The sequence below is a fragment of the Dicentrarchus labrax genome, unplaced genomic scaffold (assembly GCF_905237075.1).
Source record: "Dicentrarchus labrax unplaced genomic scaffold, dlabrax2021, whole genome shotgun sequence".
In the NCBI taxonomy this organism is placed as follows: Eukaryota; Metazoa; Chordata; class Actinopteri; family Moronidae; genus Dicentrarchus; species Dicentrarchus labrax.
The window spans coordinates 12,757,071-12,781,530 of NW_026136721.1; the positions used below are offsets into that span (position 1 = coordinate 12,757,071).

At 42.6% G+C, this 24,460-nt stretch overlaps 2 protein-coding genes and 1 non-coding gene across 7 annotated transcripts in view; all 3 read right to left on the reverse strand.

Moving 5' to 3' along the window:
• The window catches only part of htt (huntingtin), a 34,595-nt gene extending 16,142 nt beyond the window's left edge, over positions 1 to 18,453 (reverse strand). For 3 of the 4 annotated variants that reach the window (XM_051384474.1, XM_051384473.1, XM_051384471.1), the window contains exons 1-41: positions 18,063 to 18,453; positions 16,219 to 16,302; positions 15,361 to 15,481; positions 15,012 to 15,071; positions 14,730 to 14,809; positions 14,262 to 14,400; positions 13,716 to 13,857; positions 13,315 to 13,493; positions 13,027 to 13,231; positions 12,613 to 12,660; positions 12,234 to 12,311; positions 11,711 to 12,114; positions 9,311 to 9,437; positions 9,081 to 9,196; positions 8,861 to 8,972; positions 8,447 to 8,584; positions 7,531 to 7,689; positions 7,308 to 7,405; positions 7,082 to 7,221; positions 6,845 to 6,908; positions 6,631 to 6,731; positions 6,308 to 6,454; positions 6,007 to 6,127; positions 5,750 to 5,895; positions 5,386 to 5,570; positions 5,027 to 5,247; positions 4,736 to 4,862; positions 4,525 to 4,649; positions 4,304 to 4,414; positions 4,020 to 4,097; positions 3,246 to 3,469; positions 3,057 to 3,135; positions 2,750 to 2,911; positions 2,599 to 2,654; positions 2,251 to 2,399; positions 1,652 to 1,788; positions 1,431 to 1,547; positions 1,137 to 1,259; positions 787 to 1,046; positions 503 to 645; positions 138 to 366 (exon numbers count right to left, since the gene is read on the reverse strand). In XM_051384474.1, coding sequence (XP_051240434.1) covers positions 138 to 366; positions 503 to 645; positions 787 to 1,046; positions 1,137 to 1,259; positions 1,431 to 1,547; positions 1,652 to 1,788; positions 2,251 to 2,399; positions 2,599 to 2,654; positions 2,750 to 2,911; positions 3,057 to 3,135; positions 3,246 to 3,469; positions 4,020 to 4,097; positions 4,304 to 4,414; positions 4,525 to 4,649; positions 4,736 to 4,862; positions 5,027 to 5,247; positions 5,386 to 5,570; positions 5,750 to 5,895; positions 6,007 to 6,127; positions 6,308 to 6,454; positions 6,631 to 6,731; positions 6,845 to 6,908; positions 7,082 to 7,221; positions 7,308 to 7,405; positions 7,531 to 7,689; positions 8,447 to 8,584; positions 8,861 to 8,972; positions 9,081 to 9,196; positions 9,311 to 9,437; positions 11,711 to 12,114; positions 12,234 to 12,311; positions 12,613 to 12,660; positions 13,027 to 13,231; positions 13,315 to 13,493; positions 13,716 to 13,857; positions 14,262 to 14,400; positions 14,730 to 14,809; positions 15,012 to 15,071; positions 15,361 to 15,481; positions 16,219 to 16,302; positions 18,063 to 18,160 — 5,633 coding nt within the window. In that variant the 5' untranslated portion in view covers positions 18,161 to 18,453. The remainder of the gene's footprint in view (positions 1 to 137; positions 367 to 502; positions 646 to 786; positions 1,047 to 1,136; positions 1,260 to 1,430; positions 1,548 to 1,651; positions 1,789 to 2,250; positions 2,400 to 2,598; positions 2,655 to 2,749; positions 2,912 to 3,056; positions 3,136 to 3,245; positions 3,470 to 4,019; positions 4,098 to 4,303; positions 4,415 to 4,524; positions 4,650 to 4,735; positions 4,863 to 5,026; positions 5,248 to 5,385; positions 5,571 to 5,749; positions 5,896 to 6,006; positions 6,128 to 6,307; positions 6,455 to 6,630; positions 6,732 to 6,844; positions 6,909 to 7,081; positions 7,222 to 7,307; positions 7,406 to 7,530; positions 7,690 to 8,446; positions 8,585 to 8,860; positions 8,973 to 9,080; positions 9,197 to 9,310; positions 9,438 to 11,710; positions 12,115 to 12,233; positions 12,312 to 12,612; positions 12,661 to 13,026; positions 13,232 to 13,314; positions 13,494 to 13,715; positions 13,858 to 14,261; positions 14,401 to 14,729; positions 14,810 to 15,011; positions 15,072 to 15,360; positions 15,482 to 16,218; positions 16,303 to 18,062) is intronic. The other variant, XM_051384472.1, reaches the window with a different exon arrangement.
• LOC127355682 (small Cajal body-specific RNA 14) lies at positions 3,824 to 3,953 on the reverse strand. Its single transcript, XR_007881828.1, has one exon. It is a non-coding gene; the product is annotated as a small Cajal body-specific RNA 14 (non-coding RNA).
• Positions 18,454 to 19,653: 1,200 nt separating the features above from the next.
• grk4 (G protein-coupled receptor kinase 4) overlaps positions 19,654 to 24,460 on the reverse strand; it is a 41,324-nt gene continuing 36,517 nt past the window's right edge. Inside the window, exons 14-16 of one of the 2 annotated variants that reach the window (XM_051384485.1) lie at positions 24,284 to 24,421; positions 23,708 to 23,885; positions 19,654 to 22,565 (exon numbers count right to left, since the gene is read on the reverse strand). In XM_051384485.1, the coding sequence (XP_051240445.1) occupies positions 23,709 to 23,885; positions 24,284 to 24,421 (315 nt within the window). In that variant the 3' untranslated portion in view covers positions 19,654 to 22,565; position 23,708. The remainder of the gene's footprint in view (positions 22,566 to 23,707; positions 23,886 to 24,283; positions 24,422 to 24,460) is intronic. The other variant, XM_051384484.1, reaches the window with a different exon arrangement.

A 24,460-nucleotide genomic window follows, 5' to 3' on the forward strand; every position in this document is an offset into this window, starting at 1 on the left:
TCAGTACATGGTAGATTGCCACAAGATACAGTGCTGTGCTAAGTTTAGAACAGTGATTGGATTTTGGATAATTTGCTTCACCAGAAATTGACAGAAAATCTATAATGTAATTGTAAGATCATACTATCTGTTCTTACCTGGGAGTCTGGTGCACCTCAGCCCACCAGGAGTAGTTGGTGTAGTTGATTATGAGGAGGACCTGGCACCATAGCAGCACCAAGGAGGGGTGGGTGGTGATCAGGCACTGCACCATGCTATTCAGGCCCTCCAAAGGGTAAAACAGGCCTGCCTCAGTGCCAGTCTGTCCACCTCCACTCTCACCTTTCAGGAGACGGCTAGCTGCAGCTGTGATCCGGCGAAACATTCCTGGGAGGAAAAGGAAAGCAAGAGAAGACAGATGAAAGGACATTTAAAGTGCACCAATTTCAAAAGAACATAATGCAACTGATTTGGTGATTTTAATTGTAAAGCTTAGTATCCAATATTGAAATGATAAGCTCACCACTTTTGAAGACATGTATGAGACACATGAGCAGTGTACCCAGCTGCTGGCAGTAGAAGGTGTGTTGCTGCTCTGTAATATCCACTTTAACCTGTCTGGAAGAAATGTCATCCAGCAACACTCCTACCAGCTGGAGCAGGAACCTGGAGGGAGGGGATATGGGACAACAGAAAGTAAACGGAGGAAAAGTAGTAGTAAAAGAAAAGATTGCCAAAAAGTAGAAACATCTCAATTCTTGAGTCAGAAACATCCTTAAACTATACACAGTGAACACACTCACTAACCTGGCAAAGGTCTCTTCAGGTAGGGCTTTTTGTGCCTCACCATTAGGTTCCTGGTTACCAAGAGTCTCAGCAATGGGTGGGTCATTTGGGGAGGGGCTCTGCTGATGGAGGCGACGGATTGTGTGGCAAGAGAGGAGATGCGGGGAGAGGGAGAGTTCATGGACTCGGGATAGGACAATGTCCTCAGTGGACTGGGAGACGAGAACCCTGAGCACTGCCAGGATACCGGACACCCACAGCTGGACTGTAGCTACTGATGCCTGGAAGAGCATAGGTTTGATTTAGAGTCAAAAATCTATATTTTGAAAGTCTGTCTAGGTCTTTGTGCATGTTCAGATGAAATGTCTCACCATTGTAACTGGGGTGGTGAACATGCTCTTCAGCAGCATGTCTACAGGTCTGAGAGAGGAGGGCGCCACAGTCTCAAACAGCGTGTTCAACACTCCCAACGCCTCTGGAGAGTCTAGGTGCATCTGTGAGGACACAACATACAAATATGAGGGTAAGAGCATTTTATGACACAGTAGTCTCAGTGGCTCCAGTCAATTTGTTTGTGCGTACTAACATGTTTTGATTGTACTGTACTATAGCTTTATTTAAATTCCCCAGGGGTGACTAATCTCAAATAGCATGTAGTTTCCTACCTGCTGCTTAGCAATCATGGGGAGTATGACATCAGCAATCTGTCGGGACAATCTCTTCCACTTGTCCTCATTCTCCTTGTGACACTGCTGCAGTACAAGGATGAACATCTCCAAAACCTACAACACACACGTAGGAGACAATGTCAGGCAGTGGAAAGACTGGCCGGGATACTCCATAACATCATCATGCTGCATCTGTTTGAGTCTATTTCTGACCACACCTGATGGTATTGCACAAGTCTGAGCAGCATGGAGACCACCACTTCTTTTTGTGTATCCAGCTCTTTGCCTGCATCTGCTTTGTTTGAGCCCCTCAACACAAATAGGTCATGGACTATTGGCTGCAGGGCTGGAATGGCTGTGGGGGAAGGAGAAGATTTTATTATTTAGACTCAACATTAGGAATAGACTTGTTCCGATATCAGTATTGGAAATTCCTCAGATCTTGGCTACCAGGATAATGCAGCATCGGGTATCAACAAGTAGACATGTCCGCTACTCCCGAGCAGTGTCCCGTTAGCCATCTTTTACCCCCAGGATAGCAAAGTCATGACCTGCCCTACTCTGACCAAGGGTTTAACCAAAGCAAGGTCATATAAACAATGATAGTAAAGTCATACAGGCTTAGTAGTATTGGTATAGAATATCTGTAAATAGGTAGCCAGCTGGTCGTCTAGCTACAATAAGGACGGTGTTTGAGGTTGTGTGTTACCTTGACGTAAAGTTCTACAGTGTAAGGAAGAGAAAACTGCAGTGAAATGTGTTTATAAGTAAAAGAAATGATTGTGTATGTAATGTGTATTGCCTGTGTTTCTCTCACCGTGAGTGACCGCTTTCCTGCCACTCGCCATGATGCCGTCACACAGCTGAATGATCTTGGGGATGCTGATAATCTGTTTTGAGTGGTAACGCTCATAAGACAGCAGCACCAGGAAGAAAAAGATGTTGGGAATGATGGCCTCCGAATCTCTGAGCAGGAAGTACAACAGGTGTGTATTTTAGTTCACAGGGCAACATGAGAATATTTAAGCTGATCTACAGGAAACAAATCACTTACATCACTCATACAAAAAAAAGTCATGCACTACAGAAAGCCTTGAGACACGTGTTATTAAAAATGCTACAGTACATTGCTCTTTTACAGTAGTCACGGCAGAGGAAAACTTACCTGAATTGTCCCACTTCAATGTACTCAAACTGCTTCAGGACAAAGCCTATGAACACCTGAAACATAGAAAACATCTCTGTGAGTTAGCTAAATAACACAAAGTGAAGATGAAAAAGCATACGTGTGTGGTTTGTTGATTATTTTGTTTAACCTGATCTGAGTCCAACAGGCAGTAGTTGACTCTGAGCTGCACAAGTTGGGCTAGCAGGTCCAGTACTTGTCTCTGCAGGGCCACAGAGGTGCTGGTAGTGTACTGCTTCAAAGCTTTGATCACCAGAGGCTCAAACAGCCGAATGTGGTTGTGGATGGCATTCTGGAGAAATAACAATTAGGCCATAGCTTTCAGAACAGCAGCACCTCACTAAGGCCAATAGGCAATAGAAGTCATACTGACTCAACATACTTTTAGCCGATCACAATCTGCACTTAAAGTAAATGGCAGAACAATCCAAGTTTACCTTGTCTCCTCTGTGGCGTGTTGCATTTGCAATATTGGACCTCAGCTGGTTCGAAGTTTTTTGCATTACGTCAAACCATCTAGTAGAGGAAAAAGAAGGCAGGGTGCGTAAACTTCTACATCTATTTACATGTGTATTTAAATATACATGCATGCTCCTATCGCTTATCTGTGTGTTGCTGCAACTAACCCAGAGGTATCCTGCTCCTGTTCGGCCTGCACCATGTTACGCAGACTAGCATCGGCAAGAGCCTGAGTGAAGTGAGTGTATGGTGCCATGAAGCAGTAGTGGTAGAGGCCTGGTCGCAGGCTGGACGAGCCAAGACGGAGAGCCTTGCCCTGGGAGCGGCTGGGTCCACTCAGGACACCCTCATACTGGGAGGCCAGGTTGGTCCCAAACAAGGTCTTCAACAGCTAAAGAAAGAGATGTCTTCAGTTACTAGAGAAACAAGCAATAGTTTGGAGTACACATTTGTTTAGATGTTCGGCACTCGAATTGAGTCTGGAATAAGGTATAAAAAAAATTAAAAAAAAAGGGGACTATTATCTACTTACTGTTTCTGTAATACATTAATTCAGTGCAAACTATATTCACTGTTAAAATAGCCATTTTTATTACAGCAACCTCCCCCCCCCCTTGTGCCTTTTATTGTATAGTGACATGTGAAGATGGACAAGAAAGGCGAGACGACAAAGCAAAGCTATTAGCTGTGTCTAAAAAGGCACCGGCTAGATCCAGTTAGTATATTACTGCGTGTGTATATAAAAGATGTATGGTACCCTCGCACAGGGAACCCGATGCCTTTACAGGCCCTGTCGGCAGGTACCAGCCTCACTCTGTGTGGAGTCACACCAGTTGCAGCACACTGCTCAGTGCTGGAACCATAAAGACTGCCACACACAATAAATAATGGATAAAACCAAAAAAATAAAAATCAATAAATCAGAGACACAGTTTACTGACCTGTTGTACACAAACAGTAGACATCGTTGGTTCTCTGGAGAAGCAGGACTTGAGGTAGCCCAGGATTTCCTCAACACACTGACAAAGAAAAAAAATAAAAATAAAGGAGAAAAAATAAAAATAGTACATCTTTTTATTTTATTGCTTAATTACAGTCAATGTGATAGTGGATAGTGAACTTGATTTGCTTCCATCCAGTCCAATCTTCCAGAACCTCCTCCTTCCTGCTCCCACCAATAACATTTTAATGTCAGATTTCCAATAGAGCTGATTTCAATATTTACCTTGCTGATGTCATGTAGTGTGGCCAGCTCCAGAAGCTGAGACAGAACATCTAGAGTAGCACGCAGGAAACCTCCAAACTTCTCCTGGCTACTGTGGAGGTCCAGCGTCACCTAGGAAGTACACACAATTAACACCACTGCCAACCACCTGCTAGACAACTAAACCTTGTAAAAGACTTCTCTGTAGTGATAAAGTATTTAAAATGGATGTGTGTTCTGACCTTGAAGTTGGCATGCGTAGCTTTGAGGACATCATAGAGCTTGAGGTAGGGTGGCAGGTGGTAGAAGTTGCCAAGGGTGGTAGATTTGTTTACAGCTGTTGACCCTGTGCTGTCCACTGGCCTGCCTGCTCATAAAAAGCACAACATCAAACTTGTTAAATATTCAGACCACCTGAGCGTGATTGTCTGTAATCTGTGCTAGAGCATTTACCTGTGTTGAGCTCATTGCCTTTCTTTGGGCTCATAGGAGCAGTACTAGGCTCAGCAGCTTCCTTCTCCTTGCCTTTTCTCCGAATGGGACTAAGGGAGGGGGTGTTGCTCAGGGAGGGGAGGGTGGCCTAAAATGTAGGGAACAAGGTACAAAAAGTGAACTCAATACACTGGCCATCCTGTGGCTGCAACTTGTAGCCATAAGCAGATAAATGCTGGTAAAATGTGGCTTACAGATTATTGCTTTGACTATGAGTCAACTTAACCAAACACAAAGACTATGAACAGTTACCTTAACTGCAGGTCCAGGTGGGGTGTCATCAAGCACATGGGCACAGATGTTGAGGACCTTCAGTAGATGGGAGAAGAGCTGCTCTACCATGGCCACCAGGGTGCGCTCTGACAGCCCTGCCCAGGGTTCCTCAATCTTATTTGTACTTCCACTGGTGTTTGCGCTACTGCTGCCTTCTTCCTCTCCAGCCCAGGGGTTGCGCATGCATTTTGGAGCCACAGCTGGGAACAGGATTGAGAGATTGGTTAATCAATAACAGTTTACTGCTTTCGCCTGAAAGTTTTGTTTGAGTGAAATGTGGTATGTCTGCAAATACATGAACAGCATTGTCAGGTACAATTTGTATGCATGTTACCCACCAGCAAGCAGATTGCCAGAAAGCATAAGTGCATCTTGGTGTGCAGAGAGATCCAGTGGAAACCAGGCAGAGGAAAGTAAGGAGAGGACCATGTTGGCCATTCCCACAGTCAGAGTCCTACGCTCAGTGTCTGGGGCAGATGAAGAGGTGGTTGAAGAGGCTGGAGCACTGCTGGGCTGTGACACACTGCAGAACAGAGGGACAAGGACAGAAGATAATCAAGTGTGTATATTGAAAGAGAAATTGAAATTAAGAGAAAGGTTAGTGAGATATCTGGCATTAAATTTTGTGGCATATTATGCAAATAGGCTGGCATTAAAATGTACAGGTTATGGTTGAATTCACAGGAAAGAGGGTACACAAACCTGAGGGCCCTGGCCCTGCTCCGGTTGAGACTAGAGCGAGAAGAAAAACTGCTACTGGAGCTAACATAGCCACAGTGCCAGCCTGTGCTCCATGTGCAAACTGGAAAATTTAAAGCCAGGAAGCACAAGGCCTCACAGCAGCCAAACTGTAGAGAAACACACAAAAGAATGTTATTCAAACATGTTATGAAAAAAAAAAAAAAACACAAAACTTGTTATACATCAGGCTAAAAAGTGTAATGTGTCTGAAAGCTCACAGTCAGGGCTCTGGAGGTAGAGGAGGTAAACGCATGGGAGACGGCAGTAACGACTCTGGACAAATTGTTCTCCAATGTGACATCAGCCACAGTGTTGGACAAGTTGAAGCCTCTGTATGTCCTGGCAGACGGAGGAAATAGCAGAGCTGTGATTTTGTCATGAGCTTTGTAATGTTTGTAGGTTCCATAAAAAGGAACAGTTGACCAATGATCTTGAGAACGATTTCTTAGTAGTAGGATGGCATTGAGAGCCTATGGCATGTGACAGTAAATAGGAGTGTGTGTCTGTGTGTGTACATACCTTGTGATTGTGCTGACCGTGAACTGAGAGGGGGGTTGAGTCTCATGCATCAGCAGCTGCAGGTAGACTGAACTCTGGTCCCGGGCAATAGCCACTACTGGGTCCACTTGACCCTGGTCACAGTCATAGAACAACCTGGAAACCAGCCTGATAGAGACGCACAGAAATAAAGGAAGGGTTAGATGACATTGAAAACAGACATCAGCACAAACAAAAGACAGATACTGTTTTAATAAATGCACTAAAATCAAAGTGTTCTCAACCACAGTAAAGTCCAGGATGTGTGATGTAGACAATACAGCATATAAGAACAGAGGCTCTACCTGCTGACAGCAGAGGCTGCCACGTGCCGGACTCTAGGATCATCATCTCCCAACAGACGGATGACCACATCATTAAGGACTCTTTCCTGCAGCCGCAGTTGCTACATAGAGGATTGCGGACAAATTAGGGACTGTGGTTTCAGCAATTCAAGTTGGAAGCAACAAAGATTTGCATTTCCACAGCAAGACTACAAGGAAGTTAAGAAGAACTTACCCCAGTGTAGTGATGATTCCCTTTGTGCAAAGTCTCCGTTTTCCTCTCCAGGAAATTAACTAACCTAATCACACATAATACATTAAAAGTTTAGCCATGTTGCATTTATATTTAAAAAAAAAAAAAGATACTGCATGTGTATGTGGATATGGATATAGACAGAGATTTTGAAAGTGCAGTCAACCCATGACAGCAAGATGCCTAAGCAAGTTGCTTCAGTAAGAAAATTGATCCTACCGGAAGTCCATCTCAGCCAGAGTCTCCAAGAGCTCAGTACGAACAAGCCAATATGATGAATCCCTCAGTGCAAGCAGGTCTATCACCAACTGCAAGCCAAGCTCACTCAGAGTACTGCTGCACACAGTCATGATGCAGTGCTGAAACCCACAAAAAAAATAAAATAAAGAAGGGGAGACTCACAGACACAGGGTACAGTTTACACTTACATACAGAGCCGTCTTACCCTCACTGCAGAGCAAGCCATCTTGCAGGTGACGGAGGATTCATCTTTGAGAGTTTTCTGGAGCAAAGGCACCAAGTCCACCAGGGACAGAGGGTTACCTGGAGAGCAAAATGACAGGTGAGAGAAACATTAAATACTATCCAAGGTTTTCAACATGGCAGCACCAAGACAAATACACTTGAACAAATACCCCCTCACCACACACACACACACCCACACCAACCTGTTGCACTCTGCACACTGGCCAGCCAGGTGTGAATGTTATAACGCGTTTTGGTAAGTGCTGCCTGTATGATGGCTGCACAGAGGATGGCTGTGGCCCCTCTGATCTGGGGGTCCCCATGGTCAATGAGGCCCAGTACATCACTGATATACTGCTGCTCTGCAAGGGGACAGAGAGAGACAGCAGGCTCAAAGACAGTCGTCAAATGCATTTTGTAACCAACCAATACTTCCACTGCAATGCTTATCAAAAAGGTATTTTTTACATGTCACAGTAGGAAAAGTGCACATGTAAATAAAAATCAATGATGGCTGAATTCCATTTGTTTCCATTTCATAAAGTATACAGTCCTGGTATTAAGCATGCTGGCTTAACGGAGCCCTTGTTAATGTTATTAGTAACACCTGTGCTGCTGTGACAAAGGCCTATTGTACTCCACTAAAACAGTGGAAACTAGTTCCGATTAAAAAGATTGTGGAGGACCACAGAACACAAACCTTCAGCAATTGAGATAAAGAAAAGAAATCCACATTTACAGCATTACACATATCATGCTGAAGATTAAGAGAGAGACCCATGGTACACCAACAAAGGTGTTTTCACTTATTGGCCAGACGACTTCTCAGGATCGCCCTCATGCTCTGTTAGTTAACTGTTTGATCAAACAGACTGACCTCACATAAATCTCAGCAAAGCTCCGCCTTGCAGCCTGAGCAGAGGTCTAATTAGCCTGAATAAGAGGAGACACCTGTGTGGGTGTGAAGGGCTTCTAAATACATGAGCTAAGTGATGATTCCTGCTGTATTACTTTTGTCCATAAAACCTACCCCCAAATATGGACCTGAATATAGACCCATTGAAGTGTCACACATAATCTCAGGATTAGGATTGTCTGTTTAATTCTTTGTGCCTGTACCTGCTACTGGAATGCCGTCCAGCGGCTCCATGTAAAGGGAATTAAAGAAGGATTCAGGATGCAGCGCTGCTGCGGCCCCGACACAGCTGACGGCCAGAGCCTTCACACTCACTCGCACCTCCTTGTCAGGGGTCAGACCTGGAAAAACAATAACACAGCAAATACTGATACATATACACACAACGTTGTTAGATAAAACAAGAAAGGAAGCCAAATAATGTAGATAGGGCCTTTTGAGCTTTTCGTGAGTTTCACAGCCACTGCAGTTTCTCCTACACACTTAAGCCACCCAACTTAAGTTCAACAGTTACTCAATTTGTACTTAAGTAGATTTATATAATTCTATTTGTATGCAAATAAGATGTTTCTAAAACACACCTTTGACATAGTTTGAGCAGTTCTGATAACACTCACCATTCTTTTGTCCTGTCAGCAAGAAGGAAGCAGCAAGAAGCCGTACGCAGTGCACCAGTGGCTCCACCCCCTGGTCTGTATAATGTCCAATTGGACCCTTTATCCGTGACGACTAAGAAGCAGACAGTTAAGTTAGAGTCAGACACATAATACATGTAGCTCCTGTTACCTCCCGGTGTGAAATGCTGGCATGGATGTTTTTGCGTGGGTGTTTCTTTACCTTGTTATCAGGTTCGGGTTCAGCAGGTTCGTCCTTTGGTATGAAGCGGTCCACACTGCTGTCTGAACCCTGTCGGTTGTGACCACGGCCTTCGAATAGATGAGGCTTGCTCAGAGCTGCACACATACACACACACACAAACAATAATTAAAGCTTTGCATCAATAAGCAGAACCTGTCTTCAGTGCAAACCAGTGTCTTCTGTGGTCATATGTGTGTACCCAAACATACCCAGTGCTGACTGTAGGAATGGTTCTGGGGGTTCTTCTTGGGAGGAAGGTGCTGCTCCTTCATCTTCTTCATCCTGTAGTGTTCCAATCTGCATCCCAGAGTACTGGCTCTCACTGCCATCCAGCACCTTATGCACAGAGAAATCATCTCCAGATGGGAACTAAACTTACTTTACAGACACACCACATGCAAGAAATCTGAAATGCAACTGCATGCAAAGGACACCTAAATAGTTCCGACTGATTCATTATTGAGTTAGATTTGCTGGATTGAGGACAAAGACACGGCACAAAAAATGACGACTAAAACTGCAAGTCAAACAAACATTCCCCTTTAAACTCTACTGAATCATGCTAGGATCAACACCATTTACAGCAAATCAACTACACACAAGAAAAAGCACAGGCTTGAGAACTCTTGTGGTTGCCACAATCCACCAGAGGAAGAGCAAGCTTTTGATCCAAACTGTTCAACTTTGAAAGGAATTCCTCTTAGATCAAATAAACAAGGATCATTTTTAATAGATAAACTACATCGAGGTACACATACACACACACACAACATTTACAGAGAACTAGTTTTTCCTAGCAAGATCCGTTTTAGTTCTTTTAATCCAAGAATCTGAAATAACTTTCTCCAAGTTTGGCTTCCGCTGGAACAAAAGCCTGTCACAGCCTCCCGAAAAGGTAGAGGGAACTAAATCTGAAGGCCCAAACATCCTTCATGCTTCTACTTTGAACTCGTAACTTCAAGCCATCAACATGTGATGGGGTTGCTTTTGTTTTGTAAGGACTTTTCAAAAGCATCTCATTTGTAGGGATTCACGAAAAACGAGGAAAAGAGGAAGGGTCATACTGTATTGTCAATGACAACAAGAGGGGAAAGTAGCAAAAAGCAGGGCAAATTCTGTGCATGGGGTGTGACGAACAAGCGAACGAAAGGAGAAAGAATGAAGAAAGCCAAAGGTTTCCAGTCAAGCAAGCCCCTCCCACTCTAATCGGCTGACCTTGTCACTAGTGCTAGAGGAGGAGGTGGCATAGAAGGAGGAAGAGGACGAGAAAGAGAAAGAAGACGACGAAGAGGAAGCAGTGTAGTCGCTGTCAGTGGCGTCAGGACCCTCTGTGGAAGTTGGCGAGGGTGGGGACGGCTCAATCACCCGCGGCAATGGAGTGCGCGACTGCGACGAAGTAGGGAGAAGGATGAAGGAGAGGGGGCAAGACCATAGAGGTAGAATTGTTAGAATGGACAATCTCATACCAAAATGTCTCTGGAGAGGAGCAGGTTAACAGACCTGCTTCCCAAAAACCCAAATGACTGAACCAAGTGTGTGATATTGCGTCCCTTTTAGTGGTAGTTTTATTATAAAATACTGTATATGTATCATACAATATGTGAAAACTGACCCTACAAGTGTGTTCCATGTTGTAGTCCATTAATAACTAATTTAATGTATTAAAGCTATAATATGTAACATTTCTGCCTTAAAATGTATAAAAATATGAGTGACGTGGGGCATCGAACAAGCAAAATCAAAAGTATATATTATTTAATCGCATCGATTTGAATCTTCACATAATTGTTTTTTGCTATTTTTATATCTCGGGATATATCTCTACATTCCTACCGGGTCTGTTCGTTTTGGAGAGGAGGAGACCTCTGCAGATAATTCAACTTTGGGTAGAAACTTCCTGAACAATGAACACTAAAGTAATCCTAACCGGGGGTGGTGAAGAAAATAACTCCCATGATCAGGTTTTGATGTGAAAGCGGAAACTTTTTACAGATAGTACAATAAAGTATGTTTCTGAAAACATTTTAAGCAAAAATAGGAAATGCATTTGCAGAATCTTGATTCATATTTGACGAATATTGCCTAGTTTGACAGTTTGATCTGAGTTTTGTGAGCTGCGTTGTGCAGGACAAACATCATTTGCATAAAGTTGAAGTTGAAATTCAGATACGGTGAACGTGTGTCAGTCAACACGCCGCAGTGTATCCATCATGCACTGTGTGGCCGGACCTCCTGCTCTCCATTAAATGAATAGGATCCAGTGTGTCTAAATCATAAAATTACTGGAAACCATAAGGAAATGGGCTAAAATACGTGAAACCACTGATACAGACCCTTTAATGCTTAATGAAAGGAGGGGATTGGAAGAAAGAATGAAAATGTTGTCCATTCTACAAATCCTAATTCTATGAAGCGTTGCATCATTCAGAAACCGGGAGCTATGCCATTAGGGACATTAAGGTTCATAGTTAATTATAGCATTACATGATAATTATGTCTTTCTGTGTCTAGGGAAGCACCCTGTCCTACACAGAAGTAAAGTACTGTATGCTCAAGCTGTATTCTCCAACCAAATTAAATGTAGATCACACGCCCACAGTCACACTGACCAGTTCTGCTACGTCCGAAGGGGTGACAGCTGAGTCTGGTCCCTCGGTGGTGGTCTGAGAGGAGTCGCTGGGTGGGAGTGAACGATCATTAGTGCTTAGCAGAGCCCCGCCTTCTCCTAAGGGCCCTCCCTCTGGCATGGCGTGCTCTGGTGTGGTGTAGTCAGCTGTCTCTGGAGTAATGTTTGCCCCGCCACTGGAGCTCCGACTCAGCATTTCCTCCTCGTTGTCATTGGGCGATTCGGGGGTGTCTGATGCAGATGTCCCACCTCCACCACCACCCTGCTCTGAGGAGGCACTGAGGTCCACAGAGTCACCAGGCTGCAGGGTATGCTGGGAGGAGCGTGGCTGTTCTGTGATTATGTCCACCTGGCCTGTGGAGGACCCATCTGCACCAACGACTGACGCTAAAGGAAAGACATACGCAAAGCATATTTTTTACTGCTGAATGGGGCTTTACCATCTAGTTTTGTAGTAAGTATGGTCAGTAAGACTGACACTTTGCAGTCTGGTGGGTGCATCTTACCTGTGAAGGCAGTAGTGGTAACATCTGTTCTCTCAGCGTCATCCTCTAACCCATCCTCCTCCCCAGAAAGCATTTTACCTGAAAACAACAGGTTTAATGTCAACATCACATCAACATTAACACTAGTTACACTAGTGACTACAACTTGAGTGCAAATTCAACTTCAACTGAGTGCATAAATATTAAAAACTACATACTACCTACATATTTCATGGATATATATTAAAAGGTAAATATTGTGCATCATTAATGACATATAAGGAATCTGAAAGACAATCAACCACTCAGGTGACTCAGCCAGAGGTAAATTTGCTCAAACCCTGACTGAAACATCAGTAAGAGGGTAGAGGTGAGCAGAGGAGATAAATAGACCAGTCACCTCTCGGTTTCCTGAGAAGGAGTGGACTGCAGGAAGACCCTCCCCCCGCTGCAAATGGCAGGAAACAGGAAGTAGAAACAGGAGGTGAGGAAGAGAAAAGCAGCAAAAGCTCAGAAAGACTCATAGGAAATAGAAAGATTATTTACAGAAGACAGAAAACGAGTTAGCAAGCAAAGAAAAAGGCCATGAACACAGATCGAAGCAGAAACTAGAGCAGAGCAACAACACCGTTCGGTCGACTAATTACCTTGCAAAGTCAATCAGTAAGGGTTAATGAGTTAAGAGCTACCTGAAGCATACACATTGGTGTCCCAAGGGCCAGGTGACCATGTAAAACGCCGCAGAGCCCACATTACATTGTTTAAAAAGGGATAAGAAGCTTTATGAACAGTCTCATCTGACTGATGGGTTTACCAATGAACTCGAAGATGCTGCCGGAGCGTACACGGCTCTCAGTGTCCTGCCGAAACACAGTGCCGTGTTGAATGCTGCCGGGGGTGATGAGCATGTGCAGGAGCTCTGGTGGAGGAGTCCTGAACATCTGCTGCAGGAGCTCCAGAGCGGCTGTGACCACATTGTGATCCCAGTGCTGTGTGTAGTGTAGGGTCAGTTCGTACACCTTCAGACACAAACATAGAACATTTAGCCAACGCATCATTAATTCACAAACAAAGATTTCCATGCAATCTCTCTTCTCTCCACCTGCAGCAGTTGTTCAGGTGTTGGCTGGACATCAGCCTCCTTCCTCATGACTCCAAAGCTTCCTTTGAGGCTGGTGGTGTTGACTTGCTGCTGCAGCAGAGGCATAAGGTAGCGCAGGGTTAACAGCACCCCCAGAATTAGGTGGCTGGGGTGCTCCTCATCCACTGGAACCAGCAGACCTAGGACAGGACAGAATGTCTGGGTGTATGCTTCCTTGTCATGGGTACTGTAGCAAAAAGCAGTCTGATACCAAACTAGCTCCAAATGTTAGCTAAAATAAGCTTAACCATTGAGTTTAAAATTAGGAAGTTAAGAAGGTTCATGTCCAGAGTGTGTGTGTGTGTGTGTGTGTGTGTGTGTGTGTGTGTGTGTGTGTGTGTGTGTGTGCCTGTGTGTCCTACCCAGCAGCACATTAAGGAGCCAAGTGTAGAAGTAGCTGGTGCGTCTGGAGTGTTGGCACACACTGACGGCTGAGCTGGCTGCTGTCCGTCGGATAGTCGGGGAGCTAACCTTCAGGTTGGCCACGAATGACTTTAGCAGCACCTGGGACAAAAATGGTTGGACTACTATGATAGCAAGCTCTCAGGATTTACAGATATGCATTTGTGCTCGTGTAAGTGAGGTCCGGTTACTGCATTTTATTTTTTGTGATTTTTGTTAAATTAGTTGGTTCCAAAAATGTAATTCTAAATTATTGTTTGCAAATGAGCCTCAATAAATTTAATATTATTTGAGCCAAGATAGGAAATAAGAACTTTTAAAAGAGGAAACTTCCCTTCAGTTTTCTTTTAATAATGACTTTCAAAGAAACTAATTTAATCTTTTGTGATTGGCTGGAGAAGAGAATAATCATTCCCCAAGACAAAAGATGAAGCAAAACAATTATCTGAAAACAAATGATCCAAGCAAAAAACAATTTTTTCAATGTCTCTGCTTTGGGTGGATACCTTGATCTCGCCATCATTGGCGAAGTGTCCCAAGGCGGCCATGATCTTGGGCATTGCAGCAGCCAGCGTCTCCTGTACGGTCTCCTCCTGCCGCTTGGTGATTCTGGCAAGGCATGGCAACAGGTTGACCAGGTAAGGTCTGAAGCACAAGAGATGAAAGGAGGTATAAGAATTCAAACAGAACAAAGTCATAAGAAGCACTTGAAACTGAGTTAGACAGTGATGGAGCTTCCCATTGCTGGTTGTGAGGCATGCGATGTTAAATACTTCAAAAATAATTGGCAAAACACATTTAACTTTACTCAGAAGGTAACCATATTGAATTAGTTAAATTCATTCATTAGTACATTTAGAAAACACACCAGAATTTGCTGTCCTTCAGATAGGATTTCCCCCTCTGAGTTTTGGATAGTGTCATTTAAATGTGGCTGTCGTGTGAATGAAGTAAAAAGCTATTTGTGTGTATACCTGCATTTCTGTGGTCTGATGAGATGAGCAAGCTCAGCAAACCTCCACAAAGCCGCCCTCAGACTCCGAGAGGCACCGTTCTACAGAGATACACAATTAACATCACCACAAGCACTAATATGTCCATTTCTACTATCATACTAATACAGCTTCTTGTGAGAAACAAACAAAAGCGTTACACACATTACATTAAACAAATATCAACCCTCTGTCACTTGTCTGTGAGAATAACACTGTTACATTTAAAAAGTGATTGATTATAACAGACACATATGTCATTACCTTCTTAATTTCTTTGTACAGCTCCAGCTGCAGCCTAGGCAGGTTGGAGTCCATCAGCGCCTAAAGATAAATATCAAAATGATCATCTTGGGCAGGATGGCTGATTCAACCAAAAAACTGATTTTAAATTAAATGAGAATACTGTTTTGATGTGTAGTTTGATTATTATACATGTAATTATTGTTTTTTAATTGATTGATAAGGTGATAACACATCATGCAAACCCAAATCAAGGCTCCATGGTACCATGACCATTAACTGACAATCAACTTATTGTCCTATTATTGAAGAAAAAATGAGGGACAACATTGAAAAGGGCCTTGCTGGAGGAATACAGGATCCTGCTCACTTTGATGATTTTGTTCAGGCACTCATCGGCTACCATCCGGACATCTGATTCGCTGTCATCACTGCAGAGCAGGAACATCTCCATGGCGATGCCGAGCAGTTTCTGAAACTCTGGAGACGTTCTGTTCCCAGGACCATAGAAATGAAAAGAGAGGCAAATGTCATTACGCAGATAAATATTCAACTCAACAGACATTGTGAAACTATTCTAAACTGTTCACACATGAAATGCTCAAATGAACACATCCAGTGACATTGTGAATTCTGATACACAAACAAACCGATTAGTCTTGGAGTAGGTAGATAGTTTATCAGATTTAATTAGATGGGATGTGAGTTTATAGATTTAATATAGCTTAAGATTAAATGCAGCAGATCAGGCTATTCTGGCAAAATATGTCTCATTCCAATTATAAACTAGGAAAATATGACAACCATTCTGTCATGTTTGGCAACAAAAATAGGGTGTGTACTGTCCAGCCCAGGCAATGAAAAACACGTCTGCGCGCACACACACACACACACGCACACTAACCAGCTGCAGTGCATAAAATCAGCAGTGGTAAAATTTCATGCCCCGAACTAAATAATCTTACGACATTGTTGTTTTTCCCTTTATTAGATAGGATAGCTGACGATAGACAAGAAAGGGGATGACACGCAGCAAAGGGCCACAGCTCAGATTCGAACCCATGGCAGCTGCAGCAAGGATTTAGCCTTTGTACATGGCACGCTCTACCGGGTGGGCTTTCTGGGCACTCTGTCTTACATCATTGTTATCACAGACACCCCTTAAAATGTAAATTTCATTGAAGAACAAAAAAAAAAAAAAAAAAAAGGTTTGATGAGCAAGGCCTACCTAAGAGACTGAGCCACAATGTTTTCACATATTGTCAGGCAGTGGGTGACCCGATCCTTCTTAGTGGTAGCCTGTTCCTTTTTCCTGTGAAAGAGGAAATATGGGGAGGGTGAGACGAAGGGAGAGAAAATGAGAGGCAAAGACAAGGACGGATAAAGAATGATTGGAAAGAACAGCTGGGTTCCGAGACTGAGGACTGCACATCAGTCCATCTCTAAAGAGAATCCTCATTAAATATTTTTCTAATAGCCAAATAGTACAATGGGATGAATACTGAATGTCAGTGCCATCTCATGAAACACTGCAACACTGGTCACTTCTGAAGATGTCACTGAAAAGAATCACAGTGTACTTTTAAAATCAAGTCAAATCTAGGTCTTCTTTGATTAAAAGGCAGACACGACAAATTCAAATGTTTTGAAGTGTCAAGGCACAAGACCACAATTTACTCATCTAATTGTAAAAAAGCATGTAGAATAGGAGTGACAGAGCAGCATAAACCCTGCTCTGTTCTGCTCCACAGAATGTAATATTGGGTAAAGCATATATGAATAACACTGCACATATGTATTCCATAATTTACACTATTAATGATGTCGTTTGACAAACATATGTAATCACCATAACAAAGTGTATAAAAAGCACAGGATGTGGAGTTGAAAGATCAATACTGTTGTACAGCTAGTTCAAGGGAGCTGCTGTTTTACATTATGCCATGTGCAAATACGCAGCAATAAACTCTATGGCTACATCACTGATCAAAACTGGAGACCTCCTGGTATGAACTTTCTAAACAAGACAACCGTCACGCAAACATTACAGTGCAAGTTGTTAACATGGTAGATTCTTTAGAGATGAGCCAGGACTGCACTATATTGATCGCCTGTGACTATAACACAGTGCACGCCAGTTAGGATTTTTGTCCAAGTTGCTCATGACTTTCTGTATATAATAAGCAGACAATCATATACGAGCAAAGCAGCTGCAGTTTTTCAGTTCAGAAGCTCAATCCACGAGTGGAGAGACCTCGCTATCCCCTAAACTAAGTCTTTATTGGCTCGACACATTTAAACGTATTGAGTTTCAACATCTAATCCTATCCAGGAGGATAAAAGCTTTTAAACTGTTACATGGACTATAGAAGTTGTTGTGAATTTGGTACAACTTGAAAAAGCGTGATTAATAACTTAATCTAGATGTATGACCTTAATGTAACCCGTCTAACTACAGTGTATTACCTTAATAAACTAATAAACGGGGGAAATAGACAATTTCAGGGATCTCTGGACTGGCAGATGAGCTGGATGACTTTTAACACCAAACCCACTTCAGGACTTGACAGATCTTTTCCAAATGAATATTGGACAGGCGTCAATGACGTCAGTCCAGGAGGCTACCATAGCAATGCACCTGATCATCGGCAAATCTAGTTACGACAATCTACACTTCTGTCCAATAAACTACATAATGTTAGGTTGTAAACCAAACACAATTGTCCGAACTTACTGACACTGACCCCTTCCGACCCCTTTATCAGGTGCGTGGGTATCAATTAGCAGACGTCTCCTACGTTAGCTCCCATTCAGCCAGTCCGACCCTAAAAATCTGACAAATAACGTCAATATCAGGCGAAGAAGAAGTCTCGTCCAGCACTGGTGCAATGGCGTAATGAAGAAGTTTAAATAACAGCGTAGACTATGTTTGCTAGCTTGTATGTTAACACAAGTAGCTTCAAGTCAACAATTACCTAAACCTTGGTTACCTGAGGGGCACTACCGTTAGCTGGTGGGCTAGGCTACCTGTTAGCTTGCCGTGCAATCAGCGTCAGACAAACATCCACTTACTGCCTCTGGACGAGCTCCTCGGCGGTCGGTGGTCCCTGTTGCTGCTGGAAGGACTTCAGAGACTCAAAGGCCTTCATCAGTTTCTCCATGGTGGCCATTTTAACAATCAAGAGTAAGCAAGCTAGCTCGGCTGGCTAATATTTACTATGTGAGCTAACTAGCGTTAGCACGGTGGGGACCAGTTAGCGTACGGAGGAGCAAGCGGTGCGTAGTGCGACGACAGTGCCAACACTGCCCGCGACCACTACCACCGGCTCTCCGCCTTCTGTCGTGCCAGATATCTCTTATTCTTTCACAAAGTTAGTCCTACATGAACAAAATGTTGGTTGATAATGAGCCATCTTTGATGCAGCGTTGCGTCCACCCGACAAATCAAACCAGGAAGTGGCATATGTGAGCTTGACAGAGAGGGCAGAGGTGCAAAGTCAGCGGCCAATCAGACTGCGGCGTTATGTTGAGTGACTGGAGAAAGAACCAATGAGTGACTGTGGGGTTGTTTTTTTTCTTTTGTTGTTATTGTTGCGGTCACGAGACCACTGAATCCCAGATTGTAAAAACATATTTGATCAACACCGATGCCGATTTGTGGCTCTGATCCGAGCGCCGAGGAAGACGAGAGTGGGAGGTGTGACAGTGGGGAGGCTGAGCTGCCTACAGCATACAGCAGAACAGCATACTTTGAATCAATTTAAGGGGAAAAAAAGACAATCTAATTTATCTTGCTCTCACCTTCATATGCTCAATTATAGAGGGACAGAATCAGTGGAGAAAAGACCAATGGAAATAAATCTCTAACTTTAATGTGTAGTTAGCTCCTATGTAATGAGTGAAGCGAGCTTTAATAAAGTCTTACCTGCAGCTAATATCCTGTAATGCCATATGTGCAGATACATATTGGACATAACCTAGGTCTTAGCACCACGACGCTGCTTTCTACTTATATTTTATTATTTATTATTATCTATTTACTTATTTTCTCCCATCTATTCACATTTATTAACAAACCAATTAATATATGACACAAATAAGTCATGACACAAGTTTTTTTTTATACAAATGGCAGTGTATTATTTCATAATTACAAATGTCAGATATGGTACAACAACCAGTGATACAACTTGTACAAGAATTAACAATGACTGCAGTGGTTGAACGACATGACTGTACAGATACAAAAAAAGAAGAAAATCAAGAAGTCCCAGGCCCCGTTTGAATACCAATAATGCATGTTATTTCCCCCTTTCTTGAAAATATAATTTATCTGACATATCTGGACAGAGGACTGTGAAACCCGAGAACCTCCAGGCATTTATCCCAAAACTAGGCTCGAGTGACATCAAGGAACTGAGGATCTCTTGCTTCTACACGTTGCTGGTGAGCGATATCCCAGTGTTCAGGGGGAGACTCACCATCACCGCCTCAGAGGAAGGCAAGAGAGAAGGAATGCTTGTCATGTATTCAAACGGGGCCAACTCAGCTGGTCACCTTGCCATTTATAAAGTTGTCCTCAGATACCAGTGAGATATGTTGGCACTAGAAGGTCATCATTTACATATACAAGGAACCTGAAGTATTACAAACCGATACATGCTTGAGTAATAAAACATATGTATTTTTTAAAACAGGCATTACAATGCACTTAGTGCGGACATTCAAAACTGTTGAGCTGTTTAAAGTTCCTCTATGTGAAGGAATTTCTCTCAGAATGGACGGAATGGTTGAAAGGTTGAAAAAAAGGCGGGATGTCAGAACTTAAGTTGGTAATTGGCACATACAATAAAGGCTGACAGTCTTTCTTCAGTCAATTTTTCAGATAACAAAACAAGTTGGATTTACTTAATGTTGCTTTTGGTATCATTGGCAAAAAGTTAAAGACACTTCCTATAGTCATTGTCAAAACACACCATAGTGCAATGAAACTAAACAGATATCTCTTTACTGCTATATGGATGGTATAAGAGTAAAGTTCAAACAATGACAGAGGCATGGGTGGCAAACACAGTTATGTTTCCCTGTGAGAGTGAGTGAATGTGTGTTAGAGCTTAGTTACATGTTAGAAATACATCATTTACAAGGTTTTTGAGGCTAAAGAGCTAAGAGGCTAAAATCTACATAGGCAAGAGAAATCAGCTTCAAAATGTGCCTGAGAGCAACAAAAAAATAACAAAAAAGACACTCAGAAACTCAAGTGACGACAAGCCAGCAACAGCTAGATGCACACGTTCGATTCCTGATTTTTGATAATGGAATGTGCAACAGGGGACAACATTTTTTTAGAATGGGCCAACAAATTAGTTACCCAAAGGGGGGATTATATGCGTACCATTTCAAAGGTAGGAAGTCTCGAATAGTTTGAAATTCAATTGAGTGACATTCAAGTCCCGATGTGATTTTGAACTATTGTACTGTTGTAATGCGTTACTTTGAACAAAAGCTGCATTTGCATACAGCGTAATATACACTTGCACAAACAAAGCGGACATGTCCAGATTAAGTATTCACAGCATTAAAACAGGTGGTGGGGAGTAAACAGCAACTGCCTCAAAAGCAAAATTCAAAAGCAAAATGGCTTCAAATGCCTCTGAAATGCCAATGAGAACAAACACACATAGTGGACATAGTGGATCCTGATTAGCACACGCTGGGAAATGTACAGAAAATGTATTTGTTCATGATCGGTTAACTCGGAAGGAAACACTTCTTCTACGATGAAACAAAAGTGCACAACGACTGTGGTTCTGCAAGTGGTCGAGTGTTCCTGTACACAGATGATGGTAAATCTGCAGGCAGGAGTTTAAACATGTTCCTCCCCCTCTATACACACACACACACAAACACACACACACACAAGCAACTGTCTCAAGTCATTCCTATGAGAACAACATATTTAAATGGAATATTTAAAAGGTGGGCGCTATTAGGGTTAAGAAATCTCATTTTCATCTAGTACAAACACAGCTAAAGCCACAGCATCTAACTGGAGGTCTACTAGTAGGATAAGTGGCCGACTGCTATCTGTGATCAACAGGCACAAAGGCCAAAGCAGGCTGTATCTTGCGCAGAGGCTAATAGCTGCTGACAGCCAAATCAATGGAAGTTAGTTTGATGCAACAGCAATTTGTTTTCTAGATGAAGCCCTTGTCAGCTGCAGGTCAGATCTCTGATATAGTCCCATCATCCCCATCAGTCTCTGTGTTCCAATTCATTCTCCAGTCAACCTGTCCTACACTTTCTGTTATACTACAAACATGGGTGGCAAATTACTAGGATATTTCAAGGGAAAGGACTTCCTCTCCACACATGGTTCATAATAACTGGACACGTCAGGAAAAACAAAAAACAAAACAAAGAAAAGCCAGGTAGTACAACAAAAGAAGCAGAGGAAAGAAAAAAAAAAAGGATGAGGAATAAAGATAAATCACCAAAAATAGTTTTGCCTGAGTGATTAATGTAACAGACTTTGACTTAACAGCTGCGATCCCGAAGGAAACACTGTCCGGCATCTGAAATTAATGTTCTGAGTCTTTTGAAGCTCATGAGAGATTTCTGAAAAGAGCTCCTGGAATGATTATTATCAGGCCTCGTATTACGAGGAAAAAAGCCTCTGTAATATTTCCTTTGTATTTTAATAGATTCTTATTGTTGCACATGCTGACTTGTCAGATTGATAGATTGTCAGAAAATAAATCCATGCCATCTTTGCTAGAATCGAGTTGATACAGGCACCTAAAAAACGGTTTACTACACATGCCATCCAGTCCAGTGCAACCTGACTAACTGGGCCGAGGGAAGGATGGGGATTATCGCTTCCAAACCAACTAAAATCAAAGGAGCAGGTGGAGATCTGGGGAAAATATTGGGAAGGCTTAAGCAGCATGGCATCAACCCAACAATGTTAGACTGGATTTATTTCTCCCCAATCTCAATTGGATCTATGCACTTCATTCAGATCTACCTGAGCCTTGAGGGGTGCGGCGGCCAAAGGTTAGTGTGGGACCGGGTGGATCTGACGTGTCACATTGGCCAAATCAATGACATACAAACATACAGCACATTTAAAAACAAAAAAAGGCCTTATGCTACATTGAGAAAATAAAAAGACTACTGGTACTGTGCTTCTTAAAAAAACTCCCCAATACACATTATCCATACTCATTCCAAAAGAAAATAAACAGGAAATAAAAATGTAATGTATGCATTCAAGTGGTACTTTTATGGCTTTTTGTACAATACAACCTTTAGTGAAAATATACATCTAGACATAAATTCAAGTACAAATGTACAAAATCTTTAAACTCATACTTTTTTCTTTAATTATAATACACTTTTAATACAGCTCATAAATACAGGTCAACATTCACTGAGTTCCTAAGATTTGCGCTCGGTTGGAGTTTGTGGTGAAGTTCAGCGGCGAGGGGGGAGGAGGAGGCAGGTGGAGGGAGTGGTTTAAAGTCGCGAGGGCTCTTCGATCTCATCGTCACTGTAACCGCTCTTAAAACAGACCTGGGAACAACCAAAAGTGAAGATATATCACCAATATTAGCCACTTTAATCACCACGCCATCGCACGTGTGCGAAATGATGTCACATTCGGCTGAACCCCGACTTAACCTTGTCACAGGAAGTATTTCTGTAGTGTCCAAGCTGGTACCTGGTAACTGTGAGCAAGTTGGAAGATAACATAAGGCATGCAACTGAAGCAAGGGTGTAGGTATGGCAGCAAAAACATATTCTGATGAAACTGGTTATTGTGCTTTTGATAATCATGGTAGTATTACACAAATGCTATGTACATCTGTTACTTAAGTATTATCCTTACTTAAAATGATGTGTGGTTTCCTTGACAGAGACCTGATAATGCTGTATTTGCATGATGCCTTATCTTTGATTGACACTCAAATGTTTTTACCTTAAAAACATGCAGAGGCAGCGGGGAGCAGTGCCTGCAGTCTGTCTCTCAGACTGAATACAGGAACCTTCACCAATAAGATAGGGCGGACTGAATGTGGTCTGAGAGGCAAAACTCAGGGCGAACAACCTCCACTGAGCACTCACTGCTGCCCATAAAGCTTATTTCTACAGGCAAATAATTCAAGGTTAGTTAGATGATGATTTTATCAACTCCTCGCTAATCTTATCTGCATTTTGCCAGTAAGAGATCACTTAGTGATTTCAATAAGAAAAAAAATTAAATGAAACTATAAAAAGTCCCCATCCCATCAGTTACACCCTTTAATTTAAGCGAAGTTTGAACAAGCACAAAATAGTGGAAATAACTTGTTAGTAGAGTAGCTCCTGCAACCAATACACATTTTTACCACTTAAACATTTTGTGACATGTGTCACTGTATCTTAAAAGCAAAGCTTGATATCAGGTCCTCCCACAGCCACAAATCAAGAAAAGATCCCTTAGACTTTCTGAAACAAAGTAGCACAACAACAGATGCAGAAAAGAATATTCTAAGGGATTAACAAGTGTTTTTTTTTCAACCCCAGAGAAAAGGAATATGGGAGGCTATATTCTAATCAATTTAAACTGACCTAACTGGAAACAACAAGGGTTTAGTGGTAACATTTTCACAAGCTGAGTTTGGACAAGGCCTGGGGGAAAAAAGGAAGGAAGGAAAGAAGGAAGAGAGAAGTACCTTAGCCCCCACCCCCTCGGACAATTGGCGGAGCACTAGCACTTGCCTCTCTTCTGAACAGGCGGTAGAAGAAGCCTCTCTTTGGTGGAGGGTTAGGCCGGTTCACGTCCAGGTCTGAGCACAGCGTCCCATCAGTCTCATAGACATTAATTTCTTTGAAGCACTCCATCTCAATCATCTACAAAGGGACGAGAGGTCGAGTTATCCATACTAATAACTTCCTCAGGAGTTTAGTTCTACAAAAGGCCCGTGGGTCAGCATAAGAATGGGTGCCATTTACTTATAGAACAACCTTCTCTACAGGTAGCTGTTTAAGTATCCATATGGATTGAGCATTTAGGATGTAAATAAACACCTCCACAACTTGTCTTATACATATTCTCTAACTTAACTCATTCACAATGGCATATTCACATTTAAAAGCATTTACGTAAATTCCTCCCTCCACATTACTCTTAAAGGAAGGTATTCTTCATTAATAAAGGTATTTCTATGTCATCAGTGGTGTACTGCGTTGCATCTGCCTGTTGTGGGACTGAACGATGACATCATCTCAGTGGCCTGAGCCTTCAGTACCTCGTTCTGCCACGGGATGGAGACACTGCCTGTGACAAACTTGTGGTAGAAGTCGTCGTCCGTGGGGTCAAGGTTCACGCCTTTGACAGTGGAGAACTGCTCGATGTCTAGGACGTCTTTACAGTATACGGCCCGAGGCTGAGAGAGAGAAAGAGAAAAACTGTGAGCAGTGTTTTT